The 19,862-nt window shown below is 28.5% G+C and overlaps 2 protein-coding genes across 2 annotated transcripts in view; both read right to left on the bottom strand.

Annotated features, from left to right (window-relative positions):
* Positions 1–2,844: 2,844 nt before the first annotated feature.
* The window catches only part of LOC111681818 (chromatin-remodeling ATPase INO80), a 77,478-nt gene continuing 60,460 nt past the window's right edge, over positions 2,845–19,862 (bottom strand). The window contains exon 15 of the mRNA XM_046948373.1: positions 2,845–3,087. Coding sequence (XP_046804329.1) covers positions 2,882–3,087 — 206 coding nt within the window. The 3' untranslated portion in view covers positions 2,845–2,881. The remainder of the gene's footprint in view (positions 3,088–19,862) is intronic.
* LOC124419353 lies at positions 9,288–10,276 on the bottom strand. The gene has a single exon (XM_046948378.1). The coding sequence runs from the start codon at positions 10,163–10,165 to the stop codon at positions 9,332–9,334; it is 834 nt and encodes a 277-aa protein (XP_046804334.1). The 5' UTR covers positions 10,166–10,276; the 3' UTR covers positions 9,288–9,331.

Below are 19,862 nucleotides of genomic sequence, written 5' to 3'. Positions count from 1 at the left end.
TCTAGTTCTGTTCTAGTTCTGTTCTAGTTCTGTTCTAGTCCTGTTCTAGTTCTGTTCTAGTTCTGTTCTAGTTCTGTTCTAGTTCTGTTCTAGTTCTGTTCTATTTCTTTTCTAGTTCTTTTCTTGCTATGTTTTAGTTCTGTTCTATTTCTAAGTAACTTACTAACTAATAACATTTAAAAAAATTCGTAAAATTTCTTTATATTTATAGAAGTTATGAGATTTTTATAAAAAAAGTTTAAACTACTGAAACATTTGATAATCCAACTTAAATATTCTCCCCTCCTCTTAAAGTCTGACAACTACAGACACAATAATCCAACAATTATTGTAATTAGTTGAATGGTTTGTGAGTGTGGTTAATACAACTATTTAAAAATGTAACACGTTCAATTTTATGCAACAATTTTCATGGTTTGTGGCAACAATTATATATTGGCCGAACAAAAAAAAAAAAAAAATAAATACACATGCAACACATCTGTATGTCTGGCAAAATAGCAAAAAAAGGAAGCCAAACAAAAAAAAACACATTACGCGAATTATAGAATTATAACAAATTGTAATGGATGGTCATTACAATTTAAAAGGGATTCACTTATAATTCCGCCACATTACGATGATTGAAATGCAACTGTTATTATTTTAAATTTAAGCTGCTAATGGTTTTCTGCCTCATGTTGCAATAATTTGCAAATGTCTGGTTATCATTATTTTTTGCTCAAATAAAATATGTAAAAATTAAAAAAAAACATTCAAATAATCAAATGTAACTGCTTGTTGTATTTATAGAGCATTATGTATTTTTAAGCCGATTTATGCAATTAATGTTAATTTGTGGCAATACGTGTTTTTCGTTTTTTTGTTGTTGTTGTTGTCTCTGGTTGCTTCGCCGTTTTTATTTTACATTTGTTGTAATATCTATGAAAATTTCAAACTGTTTGGAGATATCAAATTAAATCTCGTTTTAATCTCTCATTATATGTGCAGCACGTATGCAATATGCAATGGTATTATTAGGATTTTTAGTTTATGTCTGGTTTCCAAAAAATTGTTTTTTTCTTGTGTCTAGTTTCCCTCTCTTTTCTAGTTATGCGAATGATGTTTTATATTATTTTTTTAGTTTAATGGATTTTTGTTTAATAAATATTAGTTAATTTTTCTTATTTACTTAATAATAAATTGATTGAACATTTTCTTAAGTTTACATCTTAATTTTGCATGCGTAATATTGAAGTATTTCATGTGAATTTTTTTTGGAAAAGTAAACATTATTAATTAAATATTTTTAGATTGAAAGATTAATTTGAAATAAAGCGTATGATTTGAATGGATTAAATTTTTAGAAATTTTGAATTTTTATATAAATTTTTAAAATTGTCTATGCTTTTTAAGGAATGTGATAAGTTTTCTATGTTAAGAGATTTATTTCCTTAGATCCTTTGATCCATCCTCTTTTAAACTATCTATCTATCTATCTATCTATCTATCTATCTATCTATCTATCTATCTATCTATCTATCTATCTATCTATCTATCTATCTATCTATCTATCTATCTATCTATCTATCTATCTATCTATCTATCTATCTATCTATCTATCTAACTTTTTTATGTTTTTAGAAATTTAATAATTTATTTTGGTTTAGTTTAATGTGGTAAATTTTCTATGTTTTTTTCCAGAAATTTCGTGTTTTTTTGTTTTTGTGAAAATTTGTTCAAATTTCTATGTTTCTGGTAACGTTTCAAAGTTTTGAAAGAAATTTGGTAAATTTTCCATGTTTTTAAGAAAGTTATAGAAATTTGATATATTTTCAATATTCTTAACAAAATTCGTAAATTTTCAATATTTTTGTAGAAATTTTATAAATTTTTTTAAAAAGATTTTGGAAAATTTTCTGTTTTTATAGAAATTTTAAAGAATGTCTATGTTTTTATAAAAATTTGTTTTTCCATGATTTTTAAGAAATTTATAGAAATTTGGTAAATTTTCAATATTTTTAACCAAATTCTTAAATTTTCAATGTTTTTCATGAAATTTTATAAATTTTTATAGAAATTTCATAAAATGTCTATGTTTTTATAAAAAATTCATATATTTTTTGTATTATAATAGAATTTTTTTAGTTTTCCATGTCTTTATAGAATTTTTTTAGCTTTCTATGTTTTTATAGAAAAAATTTCAGTTTTCTAGGTTTTTATAGAAATTTGTTCAATTTATATAAAAAATCTTAAAATTTTCAATGTTTTTATAAACGTTTTCAGTTGAAATTTGTTAAATATTCTTTGTTTTTCATACAAAAAATTTTGCACTTTTTAATGTTTCTTATAGAAAGTTCTTAATGATAGCAGAATATTGCTTAATATTCTATGTTTTTATAGAAGAATATTGCCATTCTTTAGAATTAAAAATTTTAAAAATTCCTTAAAATGTATAGTTCAAAAACAAAATAAATCATATTTATTTAAAAACAAAATCAGATTTGGATTTTAATAAAAATATTATTACTGACTTCAAACATATCGCTGTTAATTAATCTAAAAAGTATGTTTTTAAACTAAAAAGGGGGAGATTTTTTGTTCCATAAAAAGGGGATGTTAAAAGAAAAATCTTTAAACAAGAATGTGTCACGTACTACAAACCACCAAAACACATCATAACAAAAAAAAAGAGCAATTATTTAAATGATTTACTCAAACACAGGGTTAAAGTGTATAAAAAAGGGGATAAATTAAAAAAAAAATGTGACAAAATTTTAAAAAGAAAATTACAAAACAACAAAGGCACTTAAAACAAATTAAAAAAATGGCTTTTAAATTTTCCATAAAAAGGGTATTAAAGTATACAAACTCTTCTTACAGATTAACAAGGAAACGGAAGTTAAATTTGTATTAGCCACTTCATATGATTAAACTTACCTTCATTATTTGATGAAATCGAAACTTGTCCCGGCGACGTACTAGTCCTTGATGTTGCTGCTGCACCATTTCCTCCACCTCTTCTCGTGCTTCCTCTCGGTCTACCACGTTTAGTGCCTCTGGGATGATGTCTTCTGCGTATGGGTCCTAAGCAATCATCAAATAAAGCTAAAAATAGTTTGAGAAAAAAAAAAAGATATGTTTTAGTTTTCTTAATCGTTGTACTTGATGATCATGATGAATACATTAAAGTCCATTCACTTTTATTTAAATTATGGCAAAAAACTTAAAGATAATTTGAAAAAAAATAGAATCAAATCTGTTAGATTTCACAACTTCTAAGCGGATTCATTCAGTTTTTTTGTTTCAGATTCGTCTTTGTTTAAAACTCTTAAAAACAAAACACAAAAATTATACGAGAGACAAAAAACATCTAGTGGAAGAATTATTACAAGTCATGTTTATGTAGAGTAGGTTGTTTTTTGTGGCCAAATAAAAACATACACTGAGAAAAACAGAAAGAAAAATATATAAAAACAAGTTTTTTTAAGAACAACTTCTTGATTCTTAAGTTTATTTTTATAAGTATGTACTTAATAACTTTATGAGAACTATTTTGTTTATATCATTAATTTCTCTCAGTGTATTCATATGTTAAATGCATAAATTACATATTAAACTACATATGTACAAACATTTTTTAAGGTCTTTAGTTTTATTGTTAAGAAAATTATGTTAGAAAATTGTATTTTTTAAAACAATTTTAAAATGTAGCTAAAAAAGCGTATATTCAATACATTATAGGGTTTGCAACATCATTTAAAATGTTTTCTTCAAAAATTTTCTATGTTTTTCTAGTAAAATATTGAAATTTCTATGTTTTTAAAGAAAATTGTTCATTTTCAAAATTTAAAAGAAAAAATTATGTTTTTTATAGAAAATTTTCAAATTTTTAAGAATTTTTTCAATGTTTTATTTAAACAATTTCTGTGTTTTTTCAGGAAATCCTTAAATATTTAAAATATATTTAAATAATTTTTTTCATTATAAACCTAATAAGTTGTAATAAATTGTGAAAAATTTAAATAGCTCTTCTCACAAGTCGTTTATAACTAAATAAAATTTTCAAAATCTTTAAATTTTTTTCCGTACCCAAAACAAATTTCTGTTATTTTAGGTTGTTGATCTTATTTTTTATTCCAACGTATGTGTTAAGACTTCTCCAAATAGTTGTATAAAATTGTCTTGATCATGATTATCAAAGTAGAAAAAATAAAGCATTCGTTTTATTGTTGATCATCATCAGAATTTAGCAAACAGCATTATTGTTCTGGTAGTCATGGTTTTAGTTTTGGTTTCTGTTCCTATTTGTGGGTTTATTTGGCATTGCCACTTGTTTTCATTTTTGTTTTTTGTTCCGTATGAACTCTGCATGACAAGTAGTTTTTGTGAAGCGCCATCCCCATTATTTCACTGTTGGCTGGTTAGCAGTCTCACTGTCTTCATGTTATTTGTATCACTTACTTTTTTCTTGTATATAAGAAAAGTCGAAAAATTTTATTTTTTTACTACGTTTTTTTTTTATTTTATGCTGAATTTCATAAATATTTATACGAATATTTTGATTCTATTTATAGTGGAATTTAATTTAAATAAAAAAGGTGTTTTGATCATGATCGTCATAAGCTCACCGTTAGGAAAAGAAAAATTGTAGAAGGCAACTGATGGTATGTGGAAAAAGTGTAACAAATCATTCAGGAAGGAATGAGTACAGGAAGGAATGAGAAACAATAAACTAACTAACTAACTAACTAACTAATTAACTAACCAACTATTTAATTAACTAACTAGCTTACAAAGTAATTAACTTGTAGGCGGGTTCTGTTCTGTTATAGTTGGATTCTATCTCTATCCGAGTTCTGTTCTGTTTTTATTCTGTTCTAATTCTGTTATAGTTCTGGTCCTGTTCTGTTCTAGCTCTGCTCTATTCTGTTCTACTTCTATTCTAGTTCTGTTCTAGTTCTGTTCTAGTTCTGTTCTAGTTCTGTTCTAGTTCTGTTCTAGTTCTGTTCTAGTTCTGTTCTAGTTCTGTTCTAGTTCTGTTCTAGTTCTGTTCTAGTTCTGTTCTAGTTCTGTTCTAGTTCTGTTCTAGTTCTGTTCTAGTTCTGTTCTAGTTCTGTTCTAGTTCTGTTCTAGTTCTGTTCTAGTTCTGTTCTAGTTCTGTTCTAGTTCTGTTCTAATTCTGTTCTGTTCTAGTTCTGTTCTAATTCTGTTCTAGTTCTGTTCTAGTTCTGTTCTAGTTCTGTTCTAGTTCTGTTTTTGTTCTGTTTTAGTTCTGTTCTAGTTCTGTTCTAGTTCTGTTCTAGTTCTGTTCTAGTTCTGTTCTAGTTCTGTTCTAGTTCTGTTCTAGTTCTGTTCTGTTCTAGTTCTGTTCTAATTCTGTTCTAGTTCTGTTCTAGTTCTGTTCTAGTTCTTCTCTAATTCTGTTCTAGTTCTAGTTCGGTTGTAGTTATGTTCTAGTTCTGTTCTAGTTTTGTTTAAGTTCTGTTCTAGTTCTTTTCTAGTTCTGTTCTAGTTCTTCTCTAATTCTGTTCTAGTTCTAGTTCGGTTGTAGTTATGTTCTTGTTCTGTTTTAGTTCTGTTCTAGTTCTGTTCTAATTCTGTTCTAGTTCTGTGCTAGTTCTGTTGTAGTTTTGTTATAGTTCTGTTCTAGTTCTGTTCTAGTTCTGTTCTAGTTCTTTTCTAGTTCTGTTCTAGTTCTGCTCTAGTTCTGTTCTAGTTCTATTCTAGTTCTTTTTTAGTTCCGTTCTAGTTCTGTTCTAGTTCTGCTCTAGTTCTGCTCTAGTTCTGCACTAGTTCTGTTCTAGTACAGATCTAGTTCTGCTCTAGTTCTGTTATACTTCTGTTATAGTTCTGTTCTAGTTCTGTTATTAACGGTATCCTTAAAATTGAGCAAGAACTAACACAGAACAAGTTTCAAAAAATGGTCTTATGTGGAGTCGTCGCAAATCGTCATTTATTCCTACTACAAACAAGCTGTAAAGGACTTAATTGTCTGTTTTTAAAATCTTAATACTTTTCACTCTAATACATTACATTAACTTCCATTTAACTAAAATTTAACTAATTCTAATTTAACTATTCTTTCCCAAAACAACCTGCAAATAAAACCATCAATTACACAAAAAAACGTTGTATTCTTTGATTATTTCTTTCCCATTAACATTTGTCTTCTTTTATTTGCACCCATAATCGTTAAATAAATCATGTTAATCCCCCATTTATATAGTAAAACTATTTGGTTTCTATAAAAAAAATACAAAAATACATTTTATGTGATTCGTTTTTGTTAAACATTTTCATTACTCGTTGTAAAAAAAGTATTTAGTTAGATTGTATTTATTTAATAGTTATGATTGTCAATAAATGTAATGACTTTAATTAAAATCAACATAAATCTTTGGCATTTTTGCTTTTTTTTCGTATAAATAATTTCATTTCGTGCTGGATTATTTTTGAGCTATAGTCAAGAAAAATCAAATGCAGTCAAATAGTAACAGTTTGTAACTAGTTGTATGTATATAACCCTGCTTATATTTACCACAATTTAAACTTATCTTTAGTATTCAATTTACTGCTTTTCTATTACCATGTTAAACAAAACGAAGGAGTTACAAAAAAAATAATACGGCCTACTATATCTCAGCCTTTTAAGTTAGTAGTGGTTGTATGCAATCGAACCAACTAACCAGCCAATTTTATTTAGACATTCAGTCAGTCCAATGTTACTAACAACCTGCCATTTCATGCAAAATTGAAACAAACAACAAAACATTTTTTGAAACGAATCATAAGAAAAAAATGCCTTATTACCATAAAAAATATTTAAGTTTTTTTTGGTTGTTGTTTTCTTATGATTTGTTGTGGTTTTGATTTAATTTTTTAACATGGTTTTTGATTCATTGAATATTTAGGAATTTTCTTATTGGGTATTATAGGTTACACTTCGGTTTGGTAACGAAATTTTTAATAATATTCATCGAAAACTGTACTATAGTTATAGTACAGTTTTTATTCGTTCTAGTTTAGTTCTGGTTCAGTTTTAGTTCAGTTCTAGTTAATTTCTAGATCAGTTCAAGTTCAGTACTACATCAGTTCTAGTTAATTTCTAGTTCAGTTCTAGTTTAGTTCTAGTTAACTTCTAGTTCTGTTCTAGTTCTGTTCTAGTTCTGTTCTAGTTCTGTTCTAGTTTTTTCTAGTTCTGTTCTAGTTCTGTTCTAGTACTGTTCTAGTTCTGTTCTAGTTCTGTTCTAGTTCTGTTCTAGTTCTGTTCTAGTTCTGTTCTAGTTCTGTTCTAGTTCTAGTTCTGTTCTAGTTCTGTTCTAGTTCTGTTCTAGTTCTGTCTAGTTCTGTTCTAGTTCTGTTCTAGTTCTGTTCTAGTTCTGTTCTAGTTCTGTTCTAGTTCTGTTCTAGTTCTGTTCTAGTTCTGTTCTAGTTCTGTTCTAGTTCTGTTCTAGTTCTGTGCTAGTTCTGTTTTAGTTCTGTTTTAGTTCTGCTCTTGTTCTGTTCAAGTTCTGTTCTAGTTCTGTTCTAGTTCTGTTCTAGTTCTGTACTAGTTCTGTACTAGTTCTGTTCTAGTTCTCTTCTAGTTTTGCTCTAGTTCTCTACTAGTTCTGTTCTAGAGTTTATAGAGTACCTTTAATTCGTTGGCATTTACCTAATTTTTAATTCCTTGTATTAAAAATATTTTATTGAATTTCACTGTGTTACAACCAAAAACAGCAAAAGAGTAACATTTATTGTACTTTACATACTTTAGTTTTTATTTGTAATATTTTTTTGTTAAGCCTTGTCATAAGTTTTATCAATATTATGGTTATTTTTTTGTAGTTATTTTATTTGGATTTTTTTTTTGTTTTTTTTTAACTTTATTTCGATTTTTGCCAATACAACAAACATTAACATTACTTTTACACACTCAACAACTCCTCATACAATTGAGGAATTTATTTTATTTTTGTTTGTTTTGATTTTCATTTTAACTGATTTCGATTCATTTGAATTTAGTTGTTAGGTTTCAGTTTGGTATGTTTAAGAAAATGATTTTTGTTCGCTTTTTAGGAAAATGTTTTTCATTTATGTATGTATTTCGGTCAAATTGTATTGTGTTGTGTTGCCACAAAAATATTCGAAAATAAAATAAAATTTTACAGCAGGTCTCTTTCTCAATGTCTCTAAGACATGTTATAAGTAAATCTATCTTTTTTCTGTTTAGAACTAAAAGGTGGTTAGCTTTTTACAAGAAAAAAAAATTGCCAAATGGAAGAGTTAACTTACAGATGCCATTTAATGAAGTCATGTTAAAGAAAATTGACAAAAATGTCAAGCATGTTTATTTATTTTTTGAAGTTAGTTTGTGTTTGCGGTGCAAAAATGTTGTGTTTAAAAGGATTTTTGGGTACTTTTTTTTGGTTTTTAATTTTGTAATTTTTCTTTTGTGGTTTTAGTATGATTGTTTGAAAACATGAAACTGAAAAACGTTTATTTTAATGGTTTGATTGCTTTACATTTCGTTTTGAAGCCAAAAAAGGCCAAGAAATAAAAACAATATTTGTTTTTGAAATTTAACGGTTTTATTGTAATTTATTACATGGTTTGTTTTAAAAACCATAAAATTATATATCAACGCCTTTCAAATAAATAAATGATTATAGGTTTTTTTTTTGATCTAGTTATGCCACCCCCATATGTTTGATAAGGATCATGGATTTAAGATCACTGAGTGTTTTTACATCCCTTAAATTTTAAGGCCTAGAGTTAATCATGGTTTTTGGTTTTCAATAAATTTTGGCTATTTTACTTTCAAACCTAATTTTTTAAATGACTATGTGTCACTTAGAAATTTATTATATAATCATTATTTAAATTTCATTTCCGGATGGTAAATTTTAGAACAGAAAAAAATGTTGATTTAGTACAATAAAAAATATAAGAATACTGAACAACTGAACTTTCTGGTTCAGTTCCAATTTAGTCTTACTTCAGTTCTGGTTCAATTCTAGTTCAGTTCTAGTTCAGTTCTAGTTCAGTTCTAGTTCAGTTCTAGTTCAGTTCTAGTTCAGTTCTAATTCAGTTCTAGTTCAGTTCTAGTTCAGTTCTAGTTCAGTTCTAGTTCAGTTCTAGTTCAGTTCTAGTTCAGTTCTAGTTCAGTTCTAGTCCAGTTCTAGTCCAGTTCTAGTCCAGTTCTAGTCCAGTTCTAGTCCAGTTCTAGTTCAGTTCTAGTTTAGTTTTGAAAAGGTTTAAAAAAAGCTTTTCGTAACAAAAAAAGTACTTTCTCCAAAAACCTTCATAGCATCTCAAAAATGAAGTCAGTTTTTGAATTGAAAAATTTATTAAAAACCATTAAAAATCATTAATAATAAATGTCCTTTGTAGGATGATAAACCGGCATAGCTAGATATGCCAATCGTTTTTGATGCTCCTTCCACTGGCTTCTAGTCATACGTTTACGTGGTTCTACATATTCCAACGGTTTAGGGGGTATGGGACAATGCGGCTCCAAGGGTGGTGTAATACGTGGTTGTGATAAATTTAATATATTTTTCGAAGGCGTATAACGCAAAGCTTCAGGTCTTACAGGAAAACGTAATTTTGACCAAAAATCAATTTCCAATTCTATATGTTGAAAATCGAAAGGTACTTTAGGAGTGGGGAAAGGACGGCCGGGATCACGTTTAGCCGGTTCATTCCAATGGATTTTAGGTGCATAAGGATAATTAATAGGTTGCGGAAATTGATATTTTTCACGAGGCATTTTTGGTGCGGACAGTTTTTCTATATCTTCTAGTAGATCTTCCAGCGTGATTTTAAAACGTTTTTTGCGCTTTTTCTTGGGTTCTTCGGGAGGTTTGGGAAGCTGTTTGGCTTCGGCTTTTAAATCAGCCCATTTATAGAATTTCACCCAGTCTGAGCGAGTCATGGGTCCACGTTTGGCCCATCTACTAAAGGAAGGTAAAGGTCGTGGGTACTGGCGAAATTTGGGTTGACAATTTTTCTGTATCCAGGCCCTTTGCTTTTCGGTTAAATCGCGTGGTGGTATTATAACTAATTGTCTACTTTTTTCCTCTAGTCTTCTTTTACGTTTCCACGCTATTTTTCTAGCTTCTTGGGCCAACTTACGGGCTTTTTGTTTTTCTGTGGGCTCTAGAGGATTGAATTTGGGTCTCTTGCCTTTGGATTTTTTCATGTTGAAATTGAAATTTTACAGCAAAATGCTTGAAAATAACTTTTTAGAATTTGTTTATAAAATTTCAAAATAAAATATTGTATATAAATTTTTAAGAAAATTTTAAGTAAATGAAGGAAATACAATTTTGACAAATTATTTTTTTTTTTTGAAATTTATGTGTTTTTTCTAAACAGCTGTTGGTTTTTTTTTTTTTGTGCGTTTAAAATATAAAAAACAGAGTTTGTAATTAATTTAAAAATAGAAATCCTTTTATTTTAGTTGTAGTTTTTTGTTTAACATTTGTTCATTTCCGCTTATAGTTTTTGTTCTTTTATTGTTTTATTTTTCTTGCGGTTTAATGTTTGCTTTAAGTGGTTTGTTTTTTTAAGTGTCATTTGATCCTTCATATAATGTGTCAATTTCACACGTGTTACAGTTTTTTTCTCTCATTCTTTTTTAAGAGGAACCCATTTACTTTGATTAAAAAAAAAATAAACACATCTGTTGCTTTAAGTAAGGAATAATTAAAGTAACAGACTTTTAAGGATTTTCTTAAAAATTAGAAATAATATATATTATAAAAAGTAAAAAAATTTTCAATTTCAAAAAGGAAATGTTTTTTTTTTTTTTTTTGAATAATATACAAAAATTTATAATTATAAAAATATTTCTAATAATATTTTTGTTATAACAAAAAATTATTTTTTTATTTTTGATTTGTTGCAATTGATTTTTTCTTCTTTGTTTTTCTTGCTGGTTTGAAAAAGTTTTCATAAAATCTTGATTTGTTCTTGAATTTATTATTAAAACCTTAATAAAAAAATAAATATAGAACATTAGTAACAAAATTTATAAAAAAAAATGCAAATTCATTGAAATAAGGCCTGAACTAGAATTTAACTAAACTTGAACTAGAACTGAACTAAAACTGAACTACAACTGAACTAGAACTGAACTAGGACTGAAGTAGAACTGAACTAGAACTGAACTAGAACTGAACTAGAACTGAACTAGAACTGAACTAGAACTGAACTAGAACTGAACTTTAGCCGGTTCATTCCAATGGATTTTAGGTGCATAAGGATAATTAATAGGTTGCGGAAATTGATATTTTTTCACGAGGCATTTTTGGTGCGGACAGTTTTTTCTATATCTTCTAGTAGATCTTCCAGCGTGATTTTAAAACGTTTTTTGCGCTTTTTCTTGGGTTCTTCGGGAGGTTTGGGAAGCTGTGTTTGGCTTCGGCTTTTAAATCAGCCCATTTATAGAATTTCACCCAGTCTGAGCGAGTCATGGGTCCACGTTTGGCCCATCTACTAAAGGAAGGTAAAGGTCGTGGGTACTGGCGAAATTTGGGTTGACAATTTTTCTGTATCCAGGCCTTTGCTTTTCGGTTAAATCGCGTGGTGGTATTATAACTAATTGTCTACTTTTTTCCTCTAGTCTTCTTTTACGTTTCCACGCTATTTTTCTAGCTTCTTGGGCCAACTTACGGGCTTTTTGTTTTTCTGTGGGCTCTAGAGGATTGAATTTGGGTCTCTTGCCTTTGGATTTTTTCATGTTGAAATTGAAATTTTACAGCAAAATGCTTGAAAATAACTTTTTAGAATTTGTTTATAAAATTTCAAAATAAAATATTGTATATAAATTTTTAAGAAAATTTTAAGTAAATGAAGGAAATACAATTTTGACAAATTATTTTTTTTTTTGAAATTTATGTGTTTTTTCTAAACAGCTGTTGGTTTTTTTTTTTTTTGTGCGTTTAAAAATATAAAACACGAGTTTGTAATTAATTTAAAAATAGAAATCCTTTTATTTTAGTTGTAGTTTTTTGTTTAACATTTGTTCATTTCCGCTTATAGTTTTTGTTCTTTTATTGTTTTATTTTTCTTGCGGTTTAATGTTTGCTTTAAGTGGTTTGTTTTTTTAAGTGTCATTTGATCCTTCATATAATGTGTCAATTTCACACGTGTTACAGTTTTTTTCTCTCATTCTTTTTTTAAGAGGAACCCATTTACTTTGATTAAAAAAAAAATAAACACATCTGTTGCTTTAAGTAAGGAATAATTAAAGTAACAGACTTTTAAGGATTTTCTTAAAAATTAGAAATAAATATATTATAAAAAGTAAAAAAATTTCAATTTCAAAAAGGAAATGTTTTTTTTTTTTTTTTTGAATAATATACAAAAATTTATAATTATAAAAATATTTCTAATAATATTTTTGTTATAACAAAAAATTATTTTTTTATTTTTGATTTGTTGCAATTGATTTTTTCTTCTTTGTTTTTCTTGCTGGTTTGAAAAAGTTTTCATAAAATCTTGATTTGTTCTTGAATTTATTATTAAAACCTTAATAAAAAAATAAATATAGAACATTAGTAACAAAATTTATAAAAAAAAATGCAAATTCATTGAAATAAGGCCTGAACTAGAATTTAACTAAACTTGAACTAGAACTGAACTAAAACTGAACTACAACTGAACTAGAACTGAACTAGGACTGAAGTAGAACTGAACTAGAACTGAACTAGAACTGAACTAGAACTGAACTAGAACTGAACTAGAACTGAACTAGAACTGAACTAGAACTGAACTAGAACTGAACTAGAACTGAACTAGAACTGAACTAGAACTGAACTAGAACTGAAGTAGAACTGAACGAGAACTGAACTAGAACTGAACTAGAACTGAACTAGAACTGAACTAGAACTGAACTAGAACTGAACTAGAACTGAACTAGAACTGAACTAGAACAGAACTAGAACAGAACTAGAATTGAACTAGAACTGAACTAGAACTGAACTAGAACTGAACTAGAACTGAACTAGAACTGAACTAGAACTGAACTAGAACTGAACTAGAACTGAACTAGAACTGAACTAGAACTGAACTAGAACTGAACTAGAACTGAACTAGAACTGAACTAGAACTGAACTAGAACTGAACTAGAACTGAACTAGAACTGAACTAGAACTGAACTAGAACTGAACTAGAACTGAACTAGAACTGAACTAGAACTGAACTAGAACTGAACTAGAACTGAACTAGAACTGAACTAGAACTGAACTAGAACTGAACTAGAACTGAACTAGAACTGAACTAGAACTGAACTAGAACTGAACTAGAACTGAACTAGAACTGAACTAGAACTGAACTAGAACTGAACTAGAACTGAACTAGAACTGAACTAGAACTGAACTAGAACTGAACTGGAACTGAACTAGAACTGAAGTAGATCTGAAGTAGAACCGAACTAGAACTGAACTAGAACTGAACTAGAACGAACTAGAACTGAACTAGAACTGAACTAGAACTGAACTAGAACTGAACTAGAACTGAACTAGAACTGAACTAGAACTGAACTAAAACTGAACTAAACTAGAACTGAAGTAGAACTGAACTTGAACTGAACTAGAACTGAACTAGAACTGAACTAGAACTGAACTAGGACTGAACTAAAACTGAACTAGAACTGAACTAGAACTGAACTAGAACTGAACTAGAACTGAACTAGAACTGAACTAGAACTGAACTAGAACTAGAACTGAACTAGAACTGAACTAGAACTGAACTAGAACTGAACTAGAACTGAACTACAACTGAACTAGAACTAATCTAGAACTGAACTAGTTAATACATTTACTAATTTATTTTTAAAACACACAACAATTCTTAAAAACCACTTAATGAAACTTTCAAATTTATTTTAATTGAAAAAATGTTTAAAAATTTTAATGAAAATTTTTGAAAAATACTCTTGACAAAAACAAAACTACCTTAACTCTTAAATTAAAACATGAGAAAATTATTTACAAAACAAAAACTGGAAAATTGTTTATTTTACAAAAAAAAAAAAAATAAATAATAACAATCAAATAAAAATTCATATGTCAAGTTTTATGTTAAGAACCTTGTTAACAATTATTGTTGAAAAATGTTTGTAACAAAATACAATAAATTAAAAAAAAACAAATATTAATAAAAACTCCATTAAACAAATATGTAACACAGTATTAATTACAAACTGCGTGTTTAAGAGTTTTTGTTATTGTTCTAGCAGTTTTTTTGTTTAATGAATTAAACAATATTTTAGTTGTTAACAAATAGTTTTCTAATCATTAACAATCTAAACAAAAATATATTGAGAATTTTGTCAAAAAAAAAGCATAAAAAAAGAAGTCAATAGGAAATTATAAAGAATACAATAAATTAAAACAAAAAACACACTAGTTTAAAAACACACGAGATTCATTATTTAATATGAATATTAAATAATATTTTATTATGTTAAAATCACTCTTTAATAATAACTTCTTATGTTCATCTAGGAAAACTTAATATCCATTTCCAATTGGTGCTTAAAACTGACAAACAATTTTTTCTTAACAAGATAATCGTAACTATCAATTAAACATTAATTCATCATAATATTTTAACAGCAGCTAGAAAATAACAAATCATACAAAAAACCAACTGACAACAATAATAAAAAACATTACACATAAAAAAATTTAAAATAATAAAAATAAATCGAAATATTGAAAAAAGTTCAGCGAAAAAAAACCAAAACATTACTTAATTTGTTGTTAACCATGAAGTTTTATTATTTCCAATTGTATTGTACTATTCACAGTAGTTAACAGCAAAAAATAAAAAATTTAACAACTTTAAAAGTTAAAAGATATTTAAAAGAGTTTAAACTATTTAATAATATGAAGTTATCATGAAATTTTCAAAAATTTAACCAGAACAGTAACTACTCGAACTGAACTATAGCTGAACTAGAACAAAACTAGAACTGAAGTAGAACTGATCTAAAACTTAACTAGAACTGAACTAGAACTGAACTTTAACTGAACTAGAACTGAACTAGAACTGAACTAAACCTGAACTAGAACTGAACTAGAACTGAACTAGAACTGAATTAGAACTGAACTAGAACTGAACTAGAACTGAACTAGAACTGAACTAGAACTGAACTAGAACTGAACTAGAACTGAACTAGAACTGAACTAGAACTGAACTAGAACTGAACTAGAACTGAACTAGAACTGAACTAGAACTGAAACTAGAACTGAACTAGAACTGAACTAGAACTGAACTAGAACTGAACTAGAACTGAACTAGAACTGAACTAGAACTGAACTAGAACTTAACTAGAACTGAACTACAACTACTAAAACTTAACAAGAAACTTTCGTCATTTTAAATAATATTTAAAACAATTAATTTACAAAAGTTTCCACTCCTTGACTAAACTGTTTACATTAGTAAACTTGTGAATTTTTGTGTGATTTGGGAGTTGGGTGCAAAATAATTCACACAAAAAAATAAATATATAAAAAATTGTGCTAATAAATACATCATACTCATAAAAAAAACAAACAAAATAAAAAAAAAATAATGAAGCCCAAAGTAGTAGAAAGTGATATACAGCACATTCGAAATAAAAAACGCAAGTGCCAGCTAGCTAGCAGCAAGTACTCCAACTATTTATTTAAGTAGATAGATGTATCTATGCACCTTTTGCTAAGTTGCAACAACTTGAACAACTTCAAAATAGTTTTCAAACGTGAAAAAATGCGTTTAAAAGTTTGTTTATTTTTTATTGTTTATTATTATTATTTTTTTTGTATAAGCAAAAAATGTTATAATCATGTTTTTAATGATTTTTTTTTTTCATAATATATTTTTTCTTTGTTTTCTTGAGTTGTATGTATGTTTGTATCTATGTTTGTAGATATTATGAGATGCGCATAAATTTACACCTTATTGCCCCCTATAGTTTTTCAACGTAACATGATTTTAATATAAGCAACATCAGTAATAGCAGCAATAGCAGTTGCAACTGCTTCTACTTGATGTTTCAAGAATTTTGATTTGTGTTTCAGATTTGTTTCATTAGAAGCTTAAACAAATATGTATGTGTAAATCGTGTTGAAAAATTATTTAAAAGATTTGTAGAAAAAGATTGATTTGTTATAAATTTGGAAGAATTTATTTGTGGGAATTTTATTCGAAATTTATATTGAATAACCCATGAATGGTTATTCAAATATTTGCAACAAAACTAAAAGGTAACTAGGATAGAACTGGAACAGGACAAAACTATAATAGAACTAGAACAGAACTAGAACAGAACTAGAACAGAACTAGAACAGAACTAGAACAGAACTAGAACAGAACTAGAACAGAACTAGAACAGAACTAGAACAGAATTAAAACAGAACTAGAAAAGAATTAGAATAGAATTATAACAGAATTAGAACTAAAACAGAACTAGAACAGAAATAGAACAGAACTAAACAGAACTAAAACAGAACTAGAACAGAACTAGAACAGAACTAGAACATAACTAGAACAGAACTAGAACAGAACTAGAACAGAACTAGAACAGAACTAGAACAGAACTAGAACAGAACTAGAACAGAACTAGAACAGAACTAGAACAGAACTAGAACAGAACTAGAACAGAACTAGAACAGAACTAGAACAGAACTAGAACAGAACTAGAACAGAACTAGAACAGAACAAGAACAGAACTAGAACAGAACTAGAACAGAACAAGAACAGAACTAGAACAGAACTAGAACAGAACTAGAACAGCACTAGAACAGAACTAGAACAGAACTAGAACAGAACTAGAACAGAACTAGAACAGAACTAGAACAGAACTAGAACAGAACTAGAACAGAACTAGAACAGAACTAGAACAGAACTAGAACAGAACTAGAACAGAACTAGAACAGAACTAGAACAGAACTAGAACAGAACAGAAACAGAACTAGAACTAGAACAGAACTAGAACAGAACTAGAACAGAACTAGAACAGAACTAGAACAGAACTAGAACAGAACTAGAACAGAACTAGAACAGAACTAGAACAGAAATAGAACAGAACTAAACAGAACTAAAACAGAACTAGAACAGAACTAGAACAGAACTAGAACATAACTAGAACATAACTAGAACAGAACTAGAACAGAACTAGAACAGAACTAGAACAGAACTAGAACAGAACTAGAACAGAACTAGAACAGAACTAGAACAGAACTAGAACAGAACTAGAACAGAACTAGAAAACAGAACTAGAACAGAACTAGAACAGAACTAGAACAGCACTAGAACAGAACTAGAACAGAACTAGAACAGAACTAGAACAGAACTAGAACAGTACTAGAACAGAACTAGAACAGAACTAGAACAGAACTAGAACAGAACTAGAACAGTACAGAACAGAACTAGAACAGAACTAGAACAGAACTAGAACAGAACAGAACTAGAACAGAACTAGAACAGAACTAGAACAGAACTAGAACAGAACTAGAACAGAACTAGAACAGAACTAGAACAGAACTAGAACAGAACTAGAACAGAACTAGAACAGAACTAGAACAGAACTAGAACAGAACTAGAAGAACAGAACTAGAACAGAACTAGAACAGAACTAGAACAGAACTAGAACAGAACTAGAACAGAACTAGAACAGAACTAGAACAGAACTAGAACAGCACTAGAACAGAACTAGAACAGAACTAGAACAGAACTAGAACAGAACTAGAACAGAACTAGAACAGAACTAGAACAGAACTAGAACAGTACTAGAACAGAACTAGAACAGAACTAGAACAAAACTAGAACAGAACTAGAACAGAACTAGAACAGAACTAGAACAGAACTAGAACAGAACTAGAACAGAACTAGAACAGAACTAGAACAGAACTAGAACAGAACTAGAACAGAACTAGAACAGAACTAGAACAGAACTAAACAGAACTAGAACAGAACTAGAACAGAACTAGAACAGAACTAGAACAGAACTAGAACAGAACTAGAACAGAACTAGAACAGAACTAGAACAGAACTAGAACAGAACTAGAACAGAACTAGAACAGAACTAGAACAGAACTAGAACAGAACTAGAACAGAACTAGAACAAAACTAGAACAGAACTAGAACAGAACTAGAACAGAACTAGAACAGAACTAGAACAGTACTAGAACAGAACTAGAACAGAACTAGAACAGAACTAGAACAGAACTAGAACAGAACTAGACAGAACTAGAACAGAACTAGAACAGAACTAGAACAGAACTAGAACAGAACTAGAACAGAACTAGAACAGAACTAGAACAGAACTAGAACAGAACTAGAACAGAACTAGAACAGAACTAGAACAGAACTAGAACAGAACTAGAACAGAACTAGAACAGAACTAGAACAGAACTAGAACAGAACTAGAACAGAAACTAGAACAGAACTAGAACAGAACAAGAACAGAACTAAACAGAACTAGAACAGGAACTAGAACAGAACTAGAACAACTAGAACAGAACTAGAACAGAACTAGAACAGAACTAGAACAGAACTAGAACAGAACTAGAACAGAACTAGAACAGAACTAGAACAGAACTAGAACAGAACTAGAACAGAACTAGAACAGAACTAGAACAGAACTAGAACAGAACTAGAACAGAACTAGAACATAACCAGTACAGAACAATAGCTTCAACTAAAGGTGAACTGTGAAACAAGTTCGCTTGTTGCAAAACTATTTTATATGCAGTTGCAGATGCAGTTCACAACTGCATCATACAAATTTTCAAATAACAATTTCTAACTTTTTATAGATTTCTTACATTCGAAAAGTTCCATTCAATGGAGCATAAAATAGTAATTCTCTAAGCCCGCATTAAAATACCGCTTAAAGTTTAACTTGTAAATACAACCCACTATCTTTACTCTCACCCATTTCTCCCCTTTCGAACAATTCAAATTTTTATTTCATTGAATCTCCATTAAACTATATACATAAATACATACATATTAAAATTTCCATGTAATACTCATACAGTAACGTTTTTTTATATTGTTGTAACAAAAGAAAAGTTATGAAAACTAAATAACAACAACAAACATTATTCAATTTAATAGAAAACTAATATTTTAATTAATTATAAACGGCACGTGTTTCGTACAAGGAACAGAAGCACTGAAAAAAGTGCGGAAAACAATTCATTTAAAATTTTTAACAAATAGATGTTTTAGTATTAGTGCGAGTGTGGGTTTTGTGTGATGGAATTTAAATAGGAAAAAATATATAATAAACTAACAAAAAAAACTAAAAAAGAAATTATTATTAAATAATAAAACGAAATGAATAACAAATTGTTTTATTCATTTATTAACATAACAAAAAAAATAAATAATGATGATGGTGGCAGCATAGATGATGGTAGAAAGAGAGGTGCCAGGCTTCAGGCCGGCAAACTAAAACAAACAACTGATATAATAATAACACTGCAATTACCACAACTACACGCACATCCAAACATACAAACACTTCATATACTGAGTCTTCTTATACTTTATTTCATAGTAAGTAATACATTTACAACAGTAAGTTGTAGTTGTTGCTTGTTATTTGCTATTTGAATGGTTTGTTTGGTCTGGTTGTTGCTTTAAGGCAACAAAAACAAAAGTACAAGTAATAAAACGCACGTTTAAGCTTTTAATTTGAATGCTTTGCACGCATTTTTCTTTTTATTCCATTTCTTAGTTGTTGATCCATTTCATATATACACTTGGTACAAGTGCACCACTAAATAAAATCTAAAGCATGAACCGAGTGGATGAAGTACTTACTAACAGCAGTAACAAAACAACAACAACAAACACAACAGAAATTTAAATGTAAACAAAGGAGTAAAATA

The sequence above is a fragment of the Lucilia cuprina genome, chromosome 4 (assembly GCF_022045245.1).
Source record: "Lucilia cuprina isolate Lc7/37 chromosome 4, ASM2204524v1, whole genome shotgun sequence".
In the NCBI taxonomy this organism is placed as follows: domain Eukaryota; kingdom Metazoa; phylum Arthropoda; class Insecta; order Diptera; family Calliphoridae; genus Lucilia; species Lucilia cuprina.
This window is presented reverse-complemented; position numbering and strand designations above follow the sequence as displayed.

What these genes read in the sequence shown, in the direction of transcription:
- LOC124419353 (XM_046948378.1), bottom strand. Translation starts at nt 10,165, where the DNA reads ATGAAAAAATCCAAAGGCAAGAGACCCAAATTCAATCCTCTAGAGCCC.